Consider the following 17,747-nt stretch of genomic DNA (forward strand, 5'->3'; position numbering starts at 1 on the left):
TGTCACACTCCTTTCACTTTACCTTTTATTTATTGGATTTTGTGATGTTATCTAGAACATCATTGGCTTGGAGAAATGTTTGGGTTTTCTAAATCTTTTATTTACTGTAATTTTTTTGTACTGTTTACTTCTGATATGATTTTGCTATTATCTTAGATGTGTTAAGATATTGTGTATTGTTTTGAGTGTAAAAAAAATTTATTCGATTGAAGTATAAAGATAATATAATTTAGGAATAATTTTAAGTGCATAAACAAAAAAATAAAAATAATTTAGACCAATAAATTGATTTATGAATTTTAATCAAACGTCTTAAAGGTTTACATTTGTTTTATTCTTCTTATAATCCTTTTAGATGCCATCTTATCATTTCCATTGGGCTGGGTCGGGTTCCCGGCCTCCCATAGTGGGCAGGGAGGGACTTGCTGTGTCTTCTATCCCCTTATATCTGTTTTCCAACATGATTTCTGTCTTTGTCTTGGAATGAGATTACTTGGTTTTGTCCTGGTCCTGGCCGGAGTCCTAGCTGGGAGGGAAACAGTCAAATGCATAGTTATTGTTTTGGAAGATATTTTTTTCCTTGTAAATCTGTTATGTATTATTATATTTGCTATTTTGAATTTATAATGTAAGCATTTGATGTATTCCTCTTGTTGGATTTTGTGCGTGTGTCCGGATGAGACTTATAGGTGGTCTCAAACTAAGTATGTACTTTGATAGTGTGCTCTTGGAATCTACATCTGATCCCTATTTGTTCCCAGACCCCCTCTGTCTTACTTTTTCTTAGGTGCTTTATTTGTAATTCTAGAACTTTTTACTATCCCATTTTCTTTCAGAGCTGTTTTCTGTCTTTTCCTGGTGTAGTTCCTGACCTCCCATAGTGGGCAGGGAGGTACATACTGTGTCTTCTATCCCCCTATGTCTGTTTTCCAACATTCTTTCTGTCTTTGTATTGGAATGAGATTACTTGGTTTTGTCCTGGCCCTGGCTGGGAGGGAAACAGTCAAATGTATTGTTAGTTTTGGGAGATGATATTTTTTTCCTTGTGAATCATCGCTCTGTTATGTTTTGTTTATGTATTATAATATGATTTGTAAACATTTGAGTGTATTCCTCTTAGTGGGGATCTGTGCTTGCGTCTGGATGAGACTTTTAGGTGATCTCAAACCAAGTACACTGATCGTGTGCTCTTTGAATCTACAATTGTTGCCTATTTGAACCAATTCTCCTTTGTCTGCCTTATTATTGGATACTTTTATTGTAATTCTAAAACTTTTTACTATCCCATTTTCTTTCTTTGTGCTGGCGCTGATATGACCTAATGTGATGCAAGCGCCGTAAAACCCTTGAAAACAACAAACAAATCCCCCTATATGTTTTCTGTTTTGTCGTGGATCGGGATTACTTGGTTTGTCCTGGTCCTTGCGGAAGTTCTTGACTGAAAGGGAAACAGTCAAATGTTTAGTTTTTGTTTTGGGAGGTGATATTTATTTAATTTACTTATTGTAGATATTCTTTTTTTTTTGTTGTTGTTCTGATAGTTTTTTTGTTTTGCTTTGTTTTGTTTTGTTTTGTTTTAAACATATCTGGTAAACATTTGAGTGTGATCTTATTAGTGAGATCATGTGCTAGTGTCTGGATAAGACTTAGGTGATCTCAAAGTAGACTGTTGATATGCTCTTGGAATCTAATCCGTTCCCTCTATAATTTGAACCAATTCCCTGTTGTCTTACTTTTTCTTAGGTGCCTTAATTTACCTCTAGAATTTTTTGACTCTCCCATTTTCTTACATTGAGCAGGAGGTCTTTTGCTGCGTCTCCTATCCCCTTTTATCTGTTCTCTGAATTTGCTTTCTGTCTTTGTCTGGGAATGGGATTTCACATAGCCAGTTTGGCCTTTTCTACTAGTGCTGATACGACTTTAAAGTGTCGCAAGCGTCGTAAAACCCCTTTAAAACAAACGATCCTGTTCTTATGTCTGGATGATACTTCCTTTAAAGTTATCTCAAATCAAGTACATTGATGGTATGCTCTTGGAATCTACTTCTGTTCCATATTTGAACCAGTCTCCAACTCTTTCTTCTGTGCTTTTAATCGTATATCTAGAATTTGTTGACTATCCCACAATGATTGTTCTTTTTTTTTTTTTACGGGGCTGATATGAATTTGAAGTCACATTAAGATCTTGACAGCTTCAAAGTTCTGGCCCAGGGCTGTGACCAATGGAAAATTAACAGCATGGATGGAGAGAGCAGCTATACTAAAAAAAAACAAAAACTCTGTGACTGAATCACACAATTCTCAGCAAGCGTCATTCAGACTGCTAGGCTTACTAGCCGACTACTACTTAAGCCTGTGTGGCTATGTGGTCTAGTGGATGGGAAGGTCTTGGATTCGAGCCTCGCTCGGCGCATAGTTGAATCCTTGGAAAAGACTCTTTACTCACATTCTCTCACCGTACTCGGGTGTAAAATGAGTACCTGGTCGTTAACAGCGTCATCTCTATCCGAAAAAAAAAATGTAATATCGCCTAACAGGCGTCATGTCTCGTTCTACATGTTACCTGTTGCTGTTGGCTAGGGACCCCTTGTAAAGCGCTTTGAGCACGTCGCACCCGTCCGGAAGCTTCGTTCTCAGCTCACTGTTCAATTAGATCTCTGCTGCTTCCTGCTCTTGACCACAACGGGTACAAGTTGGACAGATGCCAAGCCCCCCACTGATGAAGTGAGTGTGCAGTGACGCAGGCGGCCCGGTCCGGATCTGAAGTCGAATTTCATACCACAATACCACATCGCCACATCTTTAACGCTATGGATAGTATGTGCTTGGCTAAGAAGCTCACAACATTGCCATGACCAACACACAAAACTATGCGTAACCTTGAACGTTTATAGTCTGGTTAATACAGTTTAGTGAGGATTACTCATAAACGCGGATGGCAAAAAACAATAACTATAGAAAAATGTGATGAATTTCAGCTCCATGTGTCTTCAGGCTCTGATGGACTTCTACCCAAAATTCATAGCTCGTTAAAGGTTAGAGCGGCGATGTGGTCTTGTGTATGACACTCGCTTTCGGATCGGATGGTCCTAGGTTCGAGCCTCGCTCGGCGCATAGTTGAGTCCTTGGAAAAAGGCTCTTTACTTACATTCTCTCATCCTACTCAGGTGTAAAATAAGTACATGGCCGTTTAAAGCGTTGTCGGAGGAAATTGTAATATCGCCTAACAGGTGTCATGTCTCGGTCTACATGTTACGTGTTGCTGTTGGCTAGGGACCCCTTGCAAAGCTCTTTGAGCACGTTTAGTGGATATTGTTCTATATCAAAGCCTCCGTTTTTTTCTTTCTAATCTCCATTATGGTGGTTCCGATAGATATGTTGGTAGAGAAATCGCTTCACACATACAGGGACCGAGATTGATCCCGGATGAAGTCGATTTGTTTTTTTTTTACTCAAACCCTCTCTCCACACAGCAGTGATTGGGTAGCCGGGTCTGTTAGATTTGTAGGAAAGTACTTCGCATTAGACTAGCGTCTTATCCAAAGGATGGCACGCAATTGATAGTGTCCGTTTCACGCTGCAAAACCCGGATAAACTTTGGTTCAATGAGACTAACAGCTATGAAGGACTTCATAAAAAAAAATCCAGTGAAAGATAGCCAACGATTAACTTTTGTTTCTTTCGCCTACCCTTCTGTCTTTTCTTTTAGTTTTTGCGTCCCCGAGGTTGTGTTGACAGTTAACCGCAATGTAATAGCAGCAGGTGGTCTGAGGTTCGATCCCCAGTCAAGGCAGACTGTTCGATTTATCAAACGGTTGAAATGATGGCATTACAACCGTGCTTTTGTCGTGTCATGTCAGCAAGTTAGCCCTAAAAAAAAAAACCACACACACACACACACAAAAAAAAAAGAAAAAAACGTAGTGTTTTTTATGCACTTCCGTTGACAGTGTATCTTAACGGATCGCTTTTCTACACCTCCGTCACGCATGCGCATCCCACCCAATTTCATTAGTCATTAGCGATATTGTGTTTCTGTTGTGACATCTGTAGGATGTTTTTGTTAATAAAGTTATATAAAAATAATAACAATTTAAAAAATCGAAATATAAAACCAGAAAATAGAAGTTGCATTGAAGGTAAAATAATGTGGGGGCATTCAAGTAAGACATTGCCTTTCGCAATGATGCCATTTGAATTTGCAGCCTCGGTTTCCTTTGTTATTTCGGCGGTGAATACAAGTAAAGAGAGTATCATTGTTGAAAAATGACAAATACAGATAAAATCACAGTCTAGATCACTAAAGTAAGAAGGGTCATGCAAGTCTAAGAAAATGTTTGTTTTAGGTATCGGAGGCGGCTTCGACTTCTGTTGATGATTTTATAACAATGATGCACTACTACCTATATCCAATCAAATTGCTTTACAATTGACCAATCATTATGCAACCCGAAACTTCATCTAACCAATAGAAAATCTTCCAAGTTTTGTCCAATGAAAAGAAAGTTCTTTGTTAGTGGACCGAACCAATCAAAAGGCTGTTTAGTGTGAATGTTAATGAAAAATACCCAGAATCCTTCACCAATTTTTGCGGAAATATTATTAAATTCCTTGAACGTTGACGATTGTGGTCGAACTAGCGCCAAAACAGATAAACAAGGTAAGCAATTTTTATTATACAATATATTCGTTAGATGATATTTCATGTCCATTTAAAGATAACATTAATTTTGTGGATAGAACATTCCCTAAGACAATGTCACAGGGAGACACGAGTCTGTCCTCATTGCGGCAGTGAGTGAACACCGCTGTCCTCAGTCCTCGGTCTCAGTTCCTCCAAAATTTTTATCAATAAAACGTAATTAGACGTCTTAATTTGACGTATCCATTTGTTTTAAAGGAGGTGGAGATCCTATGCCGTTAATTTGGTTGAAGTTGATGGATAATGTTTTAACCGTAGTTATTCTCCCCTCGTTCTTGATATTGAATCGTCCAGTATGATTATGACAACAAACGAGGGCCCTTTCGGCCGGGGTCAACAAGGCCGTGTCTATTTATAGCCATCAGGGCAAGTGCTTACCCGACCCTCTTCTAAGAATTGTCTTAGCACATCAAATTTTCAGTTCTAAAAAAATGTCACGTTATCATCACTTATTTGTTCTTGAGAACTTGTTTGTGATAATGTAATGACAATGATTGTGATTGATGAGCATAGCATGATGGGGGCAGTGACACTGACACGGCCTAACCAAATTATTGACTTGTCTGATTTGTTGTGTGTTACTTACTGCTGACTCGACTGTCTTTGTGTATGTAAATTACTGTGTAATAGTAATAATGTCAATGCAACTTCTAACTGAACTGCCGATTTCATTGTGGACAAATTGTTCTATCATCATCATATCTTGTCGCGCCAGTGAGTCAGCCAGTCTCGGGCAGTCTGGTTGCATTCCCTCAGGTCAGCATTGGTGCAGTGAGGTCCCAGCGAGCATTCGGACAGGATGTGGTCCATGGTCTGTCTGGGGTGACCGCATGGGCATTCAGTGCCCGGTGAGATTTTCCATTTAAAGAGGTTGGTGGCGGTGTTTCCCACCTTTGCTCTAGCTCTGTTCAACGCCACCCATTCTTTTCTCTTGAGGTCTGTGCCTGCTGGGAGCTTTTCTGTTGGGGGCTGGAGGGCATCGTTTGCTGTCTTGTCCCATTCTACCCATTTGTCCAGGCGGAAGAATGCTGAGTGGTCTGGGTGAAGGCTCTCTACTGTGAGGAAGCTTTTTCTTGATTTGAGCCTGCTTTTGGGGCAATTGTGGTCATGAAGGGGGTGTCTCTGGTCCATTTCCTGTTTGTATTTTTGTATTTGGGCATGAGTTTCCCTCCGGATGTGTGGTGGGGCTATTCCTGCTGCACGGTAGACCAGTGGTAATGGTGTTGCTCTCAGCTGGCCCGTTATGATCCGGCAGGCGTTGTTGAGCTCGGGTCTAGCTTGGAGGCATGGCATGATCGGGCCCATACAGCTGAGCAGTACTCCGCAGTTGAGTAGCTGAGGGCCAATGCTGTGGTCCTTAGAGTTTTAGGGTCAGTTCCCCAGTTCATGTTTGCCAGCTTTCCAAGGAGGGCATTACGCGTGGACACTTTTGCCTTGGTCTTTCTCACGTGTTCTCTGAAGGACAGAGTTCGATCAAGCGTCACTCCGAGGTACACTGGGTGGTAGTTGTACTCTAATGTCTGGCCATTCCACTTGATGTTAAGTTTTTTGTGGGCTTGGTGGTTGTTGAGGTGAAATGCACACACTTGTGTTTTCCCTGGGTTGGCGTTCAGCGAGTTTTTAGTGTAGTACTTTGTAAGGGTGTCTAGGGCATTTGTCAGTCTGCTCTCGATTGGTTGGAAGGACACATCCTGTGTTGCGAGGCATAGGTCATCAGCATATATGAATCGGCGGATATTTGGGAACTCAGGCTGATCATTTGTATATATGTTGAAAAGTGTTGGAGCCAGCACTGATCCTTGGGGAAGACCATTCTTCTGGGTGCGCCACCTGCTCTTCCGGCCATCCATTTCAACAAAGAAGCGCCTGTTTTCGAGAAGTGACTGGATAATATTTACAATTTTCTTATTCTTTATCATTTTAGCCACTTTGAGGAGTAGGATCTTGTGATTCACTGTGTCATAGGCTGCAGTGAGGTCGACGAAGACTGTGCCAGTGACCTGTTTTGTCTCAAACACTACGCGACCAGAGAGAATTGTTCTATAATATTATCGCAAGGCACCTGGCCAGTTCATTGGAATTGGATTTCGATAGGCTCGCACTCGCATTAATAAGGCTAAGGTCATTTGTCATTACTACTGGCGTGGCGTGTGTGTTTATCATAAATAAGTTTTTTAGATTTGGGTTTAAAGTTTCAGAACATTTCTATTTCATTTAATGACCGCATTTAAATGAAATGGTTCTGATTTCACTTAAACTTTAACTTTAACATTAACATGCAGAGATCAAGCTTTTGGAGATCGTTGTTGTAGGCACCTAAAACCACACTGCACTAAACACAGGGCCATTTTTAGCCATTTATTTTATTTGGGAGGGCTTCCCACTTCCATGGTTTCACGACACTTTTATGACATTTCATTAGCCTTAGCCGTTATGGACTATCAATAGTTGCAATGTCCAATGAATATTACTATAAATTGAAACGATTCATATTTTTATAACTAGTGTTTCTAATTTCGAAAATTATTTGCTGAGTCGATTGTCCCATGACTCCGGCCGGTTTCCCATCAGTTTCCATATTCATACAGCAAGTGATGGCAAACGTTTCATGAGGTTATAGTCTCTGAAAGATAGGGTTGGAGGAGGGGGGTGCTGTGAAACTACGGACGTCCTTCCGTTCATTCTACATCCTAAAGTCAGCTATCATATTTAGTAGAGGGTGTTTAAACTTCTTTTATCTGTTTAGAAATTAATTCATGTTTACTTTTGAAACCCCATCAGAAACTACCTAAGTTTTAGGCTAATTGTAGGGACTTTCATGAAAAATTCAAAGTTTGAATATAAGTACAAAACTTATCTTATGGCAAAGCCCTTAAGACAACAAACACAAAGGTGCAAAAATTATCCTTCTAGCTTTACTAGAAGCAAAGTTATGGCCAAAAATGTGTCGTGAATTACCCCTTCTTTATACTTGTATTTAACCCATAGAGGCCCGGTGTTTACTAAAATAAATTCCCCTGAGGCCCAGTGTAAGGGGCATAACTCTTAACAAAAAAATACCAACACAAAGTTAAAAAATTATTAAACGAGAACCAAATGACATATAATCATAATTTTAATTCCTTTTTATAGCCAGATAAATTTGCTTTCGAATGATATATAACATGACATGTTTTGATTTCAATAAATTGGGAAAAAAAATATTAAAAAAAAAAACTCGTTCCCCGCACCCCCATTTTCGTCAATCTCGGACTCTGATTCAGTGTCCGAATCACCTTGATCGGGTGCTAACGCCTCGTCTTGTCCATCCCCACCATCGTTTACATCTTCTCTTTCTAGTTCGATATCGCTTTCATTTCCAAAATCCTCTTCATCGTCTACACCACTCTCCAAACCATCATTTCTAGCGCCACGCAACAAACTCGTGAGGTACGGGAATGCCATTTTTCTGAATTCGATTACTCACTTGCTATCAACGATATAAACGTGCGGTAAAATTGAAACGGAAATAGAACGATCGTATTACGTTTACCATGTTTCCGGTTTAGAATAAAACGAAGTGATTCGTTGCAATAACAAAGTAAACATGATCCGTTTTTTCTCGGGGGCCGCGGGCGATGCGGGCCTCAACAGTCGCGGGCGACTCCAGGGGAAGCGGGCCTCTATGGGTTAAGTACCGAAATCCGTGACCGAAAATGGACGAAATTGTAACATTTTATGTCATAAAAGACAAACCATTCGTCGGAATTGCATGAAACTTTCAGATGTAACAAATACTATGGAAATATAATATCATTTTTAATTAGTACGCACCTATATTGTCAACGTTATTGACCCTGAATGTACACGCGGAAACATAAAAATTCAAAGATTTTCAAAAAAAATTCGATGATTCTTTGGTTGTACTGTAAAAAGTTGTGGATTGATTTGCACGAAACTGTTACAGGAGACATGGAAAAGGTTGAGAAATGGAATAAAGTTCTTCATATTAATTCAACAGCTTAACTTTTGAGTGTCTAACCCCAATTATGAATGAATTATCACGCGAAATGGGCATTTCCCCAAATCGATGACCGAAATGTTAACATTTTTGGACATAAAAAACAAACCGTTTGTCGGAATTGCATGAAACTTTCAGATGTAATAAATACCATGAAAAGAACTATAATATCATTTTCATTGAGTAGGCGCCTACATTTCAGTGTTATTGAACCTAACTGTGCATGCGGAAACTAAAGAAAGGCAAAGATTTCCCCTCAAAATTCAAAGATTTTTTTTTGTTGTACAGCAAAAAGATGTGGATTGAGTTGCATGAAACGGTTAGTGTTAGAGAAGACATTGAAAAGGTTGAGAAATGGAATAAAGTTCATCACATTGATTCGACAGCTTAAATTTTGAGCGTCTAACTCCAATTATGAACAAACAAACGAGCGGAAATGGGCATTTCCCCGAGTCGACTGAAATGTTAACATCTTTGGTCATAAAAAACAGTTTGTTGGAATTGCATGAAACATTCAGATGTAACAAATACTATGAAAAGAAAAATAATATCATTTTCATTGACTAGGCCTAGGCACCCACATTTTCAGTGTTATTGACCCTAAATGTACACACAGAAACAAAAAGAATTCGAAGACTTTTTGCGGTTGCACAGCTCTACATATTGAGTTGACATAATCTGGAGATTTATAAGCTAGAATTATTAACAAATTAATGAGCCAAAATGAGCACTTTCTCACATTATCTCACCTCTATACAATCCGAAGAAGGCTTAATGAGTTGAAGATTGGAGCATCATCTTTGTAGTTCCATATCTTCCCGATATTCATCCTCCATGCTTGCATTGATGACAACAAGATCACCCATGATAGTATCTGTGACTATCTCGCTTAGGGTCACTGTAGACCTGGTGCCATCTCCCTTTTCAGCTGCGTAGTCTATCAATAGAGGACGTATTTTCCGGACGACTTTAAAACCACAGACGGTGCCACGAAATGTAGTATCCTCGCCATCAACATCCCAGACATGGAGAAAGGAGGAAGAAGGAATTGTGCCCGACAATAAGCTGGATACAAAACTATGTGAACCTGCATCCACTTTTCAAGGATTCCAGCATGATCTTCCTTAATAAGTAGAGCTTTAACGTCCTTCTCCACTTTGCGTCTGGCAGTCGCGTCTCTCTGTTGCGCCTTCAATGTTTGTCGTTCTTGAGCAGCAGAAAGGTTTTCTTTGTGCCTATCCTTCCTCTCTTTGATTATTACTGGGGCCCTCTTGATGGCGTATTGCAGCATCTGTTGTTTAACAAGTTGACCTTTCTCCATGACATATTTGAGGGTGCCATTCATTGCAGCCTTTACCTTACTGTCAACAAAGCCAACAGTTGCATTGGGGGCCTTTCGGGACAAGGCGTCAAACATTCCTAAAATGCGCTCTGCGGCAATGTTGTTGAGAGGGGCCGAAGATGTTTGTGACAGCATGGAAGGTGTTGGTTGGCTAAAACGTCCGTCGATGTATGGAGCGAGTTGTCTCCTTAGAGTGGCAAGCATGGCTGAACAGACACATTTAACTATGTCAGGAAAGGATTCTGCAGCAGGGTCCTTTTTCAGAGCTAGATAGACGTTGTCAGCTGCAATGGGGACTCCGAAGGCATCGTCGCTGTCTTCAAGCAATTTAGAAGGGTCAGCAGAGAGCTCATGCAGATAATTCAAACATCCCTTCATATAAGGCACCATTTCCAAATGTCTCTTCTGCTCTGGATTCTTGTAGAAGAGGCGCATCCAGGGTCCAGTCAATACTTTCCCAAAGAGACCTAGAACTTGTACCTGCACCATTATATCACTGTTACTCAGGTCTCCGAGAAGGGACAGGCGAATCTGGGTTGCAGTGCAATACTTCTTCAGGTAGGTGGTGAATGATTCCTTTAGGCTGTAAATGATGCCTGCAGAGTGGAACAAAACATGGAGCCGGTTTCCTACATACCGAGGAAGAATGCCTTGTCTGAGTCCAGATCTGTCCAAAAATAATTTAAATCCTGCAGGATCACCAGAACTTGCTTTGTATCGAAGTTTTGAAAAACAATAAATGAAGTTGGCTGCACGACAGTCCTTGCCATATACATTACTTGGTATATTTTTAGCTCTGTCACGAATACCAAGTGCTTTTCTTGTGGTTGAGGCTAACCCGTCGAGTGGATGGACGTTGCAGTTTAGCTCTACCAGTTCTTTGTTTAGGAGCATACTCAGCTCAGCACTGACGCAGTGGTTCACGGCAGCTCTGTCTGTCAGGGTACAGGTTGTGCTGGCATAAAATATACTTAAGACATCCTCCATTGTCTGGTCGGTATAGGAAGCATAAGATGCAATTCCCTTGAGGGTGTTGACTATGGTTGAAATAGTCCTCTGTTGTTCCACCGGACAAGTGACCAACCTGCAGGTACATAGTTTTCCTATGTGAGGTAACAATGTGGACCTCATTCACATGAGTGCCCTCAATGGAGGTGGCATCCCATGCAAGTGTAGTGTTGTCCGATAAAAACATGGCTTCTGCAGTCTGGAGGTCGGACAGCACACCAAGCTCATGAGCCATGCGGCAAACAGTCGAGGTCCCGGAGCACAGGAAAGCTGTTGGTCGTGAAGAACAGGAGATGAATAGAATCAGGTCGCCAGCTTTCTCCACAGGAACATTGCTGACCAAGCATTTATAAATTGCCAGTCGCATGTTGTCACAATACCGTCCTGTGTGAGTATTGACGACATCGTCGTCTCCATTTGTTGGTTGTTCTAATTCACTTTCCAAAATCAGAATTCTATTTTGCTCACTCTGTAACAAATCCTCCAGGTTTTTTAATTTTAACTTTGCTTTGTTTAGTGCTATTTCAGCATTAACTCGTCTTCTCTTCTCCTTTTCCAACATCTTGAGAAAATAAGTCCTTTCCCCCACCAACTCTAAAGCCTTCACCCTCCTTTCCAACAACTTCTTGTCTCTCCTCAAACTTCTTAACTCAGTCTGCCTTTTTTCTATCATTAAGTCTTTTCTTTGAATTTTGTAATTCACACGTTTTACATTATAAGTTTTGGACATAATATTTCTCTGTCTCCGAAGAGAGGTGCAGGTATCCTTGAGCTTTTTAAATAATCCTTGTTTCTCCACTCGCACCCCAGGACATTTTGCACAATCATTTCTCAATTCCAGTGGATTTACAGCCTGAGTCTCATTATCCCTATCCACGATAGCAGCCCCCTCCACAACATTTCTTTTCCTACCAGACACAGGTACACTGAATTCGGATGCCAGGAGACTCTGTAACTTAGGATAATCCTGCTTTCGTTCTTTCTTTGCTTTATATTCCTTCACCAAACGTCTTAGTTTCAAAGCAATTGCATCACATGTGCAGTCATAGCTTTGATTGATGAAAAGTGTATGTATGTAATTTGCAGTTACTGGAATGTCTTTGTCGTGACGAAGGTAGATATAAATCACATTGCCATTTTTCAGTGGCAGCAGCTCACTGTTTATATAAGCAGTCAAAGCAGGATCTTGATCAGCCATAATGTCTTGAGTTAAAAAGAATGATGAACAATGTGAGAATAGTGACTGAAGGTGGTCAGTTTCAAATAATCAATTTAATAACAAATTGCTAAGTTACTATTTCAAAAAAGAGAGCAGTAATTTCCCGCAAGGGCGAGCTATTTTCAATGCTAAATTATTATTATGTATTTTTTAAAAATTCAATTGGGCAGAAGCCTTCAGACAAGGTCTCGCACATGCTGCAAAACATGTTTTTCAAAACTGACTGCCAACATTAACCAACAAGACATGAAGGGGGGGAAGAAAAAGGGTGACTTAAATGACTTAAAAATTTATAAAAATAAAGACATAGATTAAATTACAGTTACAGTTAAGAAAAAAGTGAGAAACAATCCCTGCAAGGGCAAATCCAATCCTTGAATATGATTTGCTAAGGCTAAGACGCTAAGAAGTTACTAAAAATATCTCATACGTGGTGTGCAAAGCATTAAACATGAAAGAAGAAAAAAAAAAAAAGAAGCAGGAGGAAGAGAAGTTGAAGAAGAAGAAGGAGGAGGAGGAGGAGAAGTAGTGGTGGGGGGGGGGGGGGGGGGGGGGGGGGGGGGGGGAAAGAGAAAGAGAATCAAAAGGAAAGGAGGAGGAAACAGAAAAAGAAAGAAGAGGATGAATAAAATTAAGATCAATAATTAAAAGAAACAACAGGTGATGGGTGGTAAGCTGGCAGAGGCAAGCACCACACCAATTCACTTTTTAAAAATAATATCAATTATATAGGTATTTATATTCACCAAATCCGAAACGAATTCAAAGATAGAATGAAGTTCGATAACTGGTCATGAAGCTGAAATCACATTTCCACGTTGAACAATACAACTGAACTGTCAACAACAGATGATGTAAATGAAAACGAAACCAATCCACAACTTCGGCAATCGAGACAAAGGAAGAAAGTGAAGTGGGAGTTTAAATTTGGTTACTCGTAGATCAACTTCCGGCGCGCCTCCAAATTCAAGCGTTTTAGAGGGTGCGTTTGCCGGTTCTTTGTGACGTCATGCCGGTGTTCTATTTAGATTGTCGCCTGCTCATGGAAAAGTGGAATAGTCGACGATTCTGTCGTTTTTTAAAATTTTTATTGTCGGATGAGTAGTTTTTGAGTTACGTTTCGACAAAAACTGACAAATTTTCATTGTGAAATCACCACAAGATAGAATCTATTAATTTTAAAGAAAATTATGTAGAAATAATCCTCAACATCGGAACTTTTAAAATTAGGAAACAATTTTATAATACACCGCAAAACGAATATCAAACATGACCTAGAAAAAAGAGTTGATGTAATTTGATGGGGAAATTGGGGCACACGATCTAGCGAGGGGAGGGACTGGGGGAATCGCGGCCGCGATGGAAGTACCTACTAATTGTACTAATCTACTATAGGCCGGACAGAGTTATTGGAAATTGGTGGCCTAATAGCTTTTCAGGGTAATATCGAATCATTGTGGGTTATATAGAAGCATTGGGTCACTTTGACTAGATAGGCCTGTGTTTTAAATGAATCTTATTTTCTCAACAGTATTCAAGATGGCTAGAACCAAGCAGACAGCAAGAAAGTCCACAGGAGGTAAGGCCCCCAGGAAGCAACTGGCTACAAAGGCAGCCAGAAAGAGTGCCCCATCCACCGGAGGGGTCAAGAAGCCTCACAGATACAGGCCCGGAACTGTTGCTCTGAGAGAAATCCGTCGTTATCAGAAGTCCACTGAGTTGTTGATCAGAAAGTTGCCTTTCCAGAGATTGGTCCGTGAAATTGCACAGGATTTCAAGACAGATTTACGTTTCCAGAGTGCTGCTATTGGAGCTCTTCAGGTATATATGTGCATTATGAAATTGTTTGGTTTATTATAGGTCGAAGAGTCGTGCATGGCATCGAATTTTGATAACACAAAAGTAATTTTTATCCCTCTTGAAATCTGCGTGAGGGGTTTCACTGCCTCCTTAGCCAGTCTATCGGCTTCTTTGTTCCCCTGGATGCCCACGCGGCTGGGTACCAGAGAAAACAAAACTTTTTAGTAACTCTTGCTGAAATAAATCTGTCTTATTAGCTTTGACCCCTGGCTGGTATTTACAATGCCACATGCTTTCGGCGTGTTACACAGGATAGCTGGAGAAATTTGACGGATACGTGAACACTGCTGTCAGACGAGACGCAATCTGTGATGTAGTCTACTGTATAAGTATTGATGCTATGCCCTTTTATATTATACTCATAACATCCACCAGCTGGATATAATGTGTCAACACATAAGTACGAGTAACCGTAAACGATAATGGTCTGATTGATACAATTTAGTGGTAACTACTCTTTTAAAAGGTTAAAAACAAGAGCTTGAGTGATGGCGTGGAAAAAGATATTGGACATACTTTGGAAATTCTCACAGTATTCGGATTAACATTCATTGATTCATACTGTTTATCAGTATGTCTGCTGCTTATATTCATTCTGTATATATATGCCAGCCAAATAACAAGGTTGCCAATTTTCCGTGTATTTACGTAATTCAGTTTATTTTCAAATCACCTGCTAGACGGAAAAAATGAACTATATAAATGTCTTTACTGGAGTTAAGAATTCAAAAAGGGGTCAGTGGATGTGTTTGCGTAAAAGTTCTGTAAATTTTTGTCTTCTGGATTGGAAACCTTGAAATAAATTTGCATATTTTAATATGCGATTTTATTCAAAATAAGCGCATGTGGGATAATTTAGAAGTTCATGAAACATTACATCACGCAAAAGTGGCTTTTTCCTTCAGTTGTAGACAGCAGAACTCGTCAAGTTTTAATGGTATTCATGTTCTCCCTTGTTTGCTAATTCATTCCCATTTTCTAGTCTTGGTGAGTAGGGAGTTTAATAGAAATTCTAAATGTACCTCACATACTTGAAACCAATATCATATGAAAGAGATGGCAACACAGAATACAAAACAGTTTGAATTTTGTTTCTATCTTGATTAGAAATGTAGTTACGGCAGTTTAAAGTCTGAAATTTCAGACCGATTTTTACCCCAAAATTACCATTGCAAAGTTGTGATGTTAATAAAAAATGGTTAAAACAGTCAATATGGAGTTCTTATCATATTTTGTATACCAAAATGTTCGTCTTATCGAGGGCAATGCATTTACATTGATAAAGAGGAAGATAAACATTTCAAATTAACACATTATTACATAATATGACGTAAATGTTACATAATCAAAAAATCGGCTAGATGTAAGAAAGAATTTGCTCTAATCACTTTTGGATTTATCCCCAATATCTCACTGAAACAATTGCAAATAATTACCCTCTTTAATTAATACATAGAGAATAAAAAGGGTTTGAGAGTATTTAAAATACAAGATATAAACATGTTGTGTAATGACATAATGAGTTTATTTTTACCTATGGCAATTTAATTGCATATAAATAAAATGGTAGATTGAAAAAGTTCAAATAAATTGAAACAGATTCCCTATTATAATTAGAAGGAAAGTTCTGGCTTTTAATACTTTAAAATATTCTGCTGAACCACTTTGGGTTTATTGCTATTACATCATTTGAACTGACAATTAATATAATTTATTTTCTCCCCCCCCCCCCCCCCCCCCCCCCCCTCTCTCTCTCAATGTTTAGGGTTGTCAAAATTTATAACTAGTATGACTTCTTACCATAATAATTAATAAGGCTTTGGAATATGGATACAAAATGATAATATAAACATATCTGAACATATGAGAAAAAAACTTGATGGCAAAATAAATTAAAATCAAAGCAATTGGTATTTTCAAAATATCGATATTATTATCGGGTTTCACAAAGAGAAGAAATATACGAATTTTTAAAACAAAAACTATAAAATGCCCATAAATAAAGTTGGAGGGTATGTATTCAAAATAAAAGTAGTACTGAAAATATTGACTAAATTTAACATAATACATAACTAAATTTAAAATATAGATATGAATATCGATATCGCCCGGCAGCCATGATAAGATAATGTAAACATGGCATTTCGGCACAGAGTTAAAAGGTGTCTGCGCATCGATATAGAGCCCTGAAATTTGGCATGAATAAAGTTTAGATGTTATTCTCAAAACAAGCGTTTAAATTTTAAAAACACACGCGGTAAATAAAAAAATAAATGCATTTGACAATTGCCAAATTTTAACTTCATATAACTTCTGGAATTATTAATGGATTTTTCCTTAATTGGCACCATTTAAAAGGAAATTGAAAGACGAAAATAATGATACCAAAATATATGCGATATTCCTCTTTATAACGAAGTTATGCATCTTCAATTGAACCCCCCAAAACGCGAACGGCAATTTCCAGTCACAACTTTCCTATGGGCGAGTTGGGTCAAAATTTGACTGCCACTGCTGCTGCTCACTATACTGCCTATGGTGAGGGTCTTTTGTCCTCTCATGTTGGGCAGAAGGTCACTTGCTTTCTTCTGTCCCCTATACCTGTTTTGAGCTTGCTGCCTGGAATGGGATTACTTGGTTTTGTCCTGGCCCTTGCAGGAGTTGTAGACTAAAGAGGAGAACAGTCAAATGTATGGTGTTTATGTTTTTTTTTTCCCTTGTATTTTCAATGTAAATCATCTGTTATGTACTGATTGTTATATTTTTGTTATTGACATATCTTGTAGACATATTTTATTATTTATGATTTTCTTTTTTATCTGCAGGAAGCCAGTGAAGCTTATCTGGTAGGACTTTTTGAGGATACCAACTTGTGCGCCATCCATGCCAAGCGTGTCACCATTATGCCCAAGGACATTCAGTTGGCAAGGAGAATTCGTGGTGAACGTGCATAAAAGTATTTTATTGTAATTTTTACTTATTTTTGTGACGAAATGACTTTTAAAACAGGATGGCTGATAACTGTTGATATGGACCAGTGAAAATTAATGGTGAACAGTTTTGTGGTTTAGAAATCTTTTCCAAATGGATACTTTTTGATCTGTATGCATGTTTTCGGCTTGGTTGATGGTGGGCTAAACCTGTGTCAGCTAGAATGTTCTCAAACGCAGCATCATGATTATTATATCTACATCAAGACTTATTCCCTGTCATTACCATTATTTTATTGAAAATTTGTGTTGTTACCGTGTTTTTGTTTTTTTAAAATTCCTGTATTCATCATTTCATCTTCATTATTTTTTTTTCTCCTTTTCATGATCATATAACTGCTTTTAGCTGTAGTCTTGTCTGCATGTTGATCATATTTTTTTGTTGTTCCATTTTTAAAATCACTTTGGGGTTCTGACGAAAAATTAACTCATTTCATTGCTGGGGTCAAAGCAATTCATTCACCCATTCAGATATTTCATTTTGGTACTTTAAATTTTTGGGTTTCATTGAAAGAAATTTTAAAATTGAATGTTTTTACACAGAATAAATTTTAAATATTATGTTGACAAGAGTTATTGTTGTTTCATATTAACATTTGAGTAAATTATTTATTGGTCTGGTATGTA

The 17,747-nt window shown here is 38.8% G+C and overlaps 2 protein-coding genes across 2 annotated transcripts; one reads left to right on the plus strand and one right to left on the minus strand.

Annotated features, from left to right (window-relative positions):
• Positions 1–4,511: 4,511 nt before the first annotated feature.
• LOC144973427 (histone H3.3A) lies at positions 4,512–17,681 on the plus strand. The gene is made up of 3 exons (XM_078915875.1): positions 4,512–4,659; positions 13,802–14,091; positions 16,956–17,681. The coding sequence occupies exons 1-3, from the start codon at positions 4,551–4,553 to the stop codon at positions 17,082–17,084; spliced, it is 528 nt and encodes a 175-aa protein (XP_078772001.1). The 5' UTR covers positions 4,512–4,550; the 3' UTR covers positions 17,085–17,681.
• Positions 8,094–11,369, minus strand: LOC144973426 (uncharacterized). The gene has a single exon (XM_078915874.1). The coding sequence runs from the start codon at positions 11,172–11,174 to the stop codon at positions 9,642–9,644; it is 1,533 nt and encodes a 510-aa protein (XP_078772000.1). The 5' UTR covers positions 11,175–11,369; the 3' UTR covers positions 8,094–9,641.
• Positions 17,682–17,747: the final 66 nt, after the last annotated feature.

Source organism: Berghia stephanieae, chromosome 5 (assembly GCF_034508935.2).
Source record: "Berghia stephanieae isolate SIO BIC M18660-M18661 chromosome 5, UCSD_Bste_1.3, whole genome shotgun sequence".
Classification (NCBI taxonomy): Eukaryota; Metazoa; Mollusca; class Gastropoda; order Nudibranchia; family Aeolidiidae; genus Berghia; species Berghia stephanieae.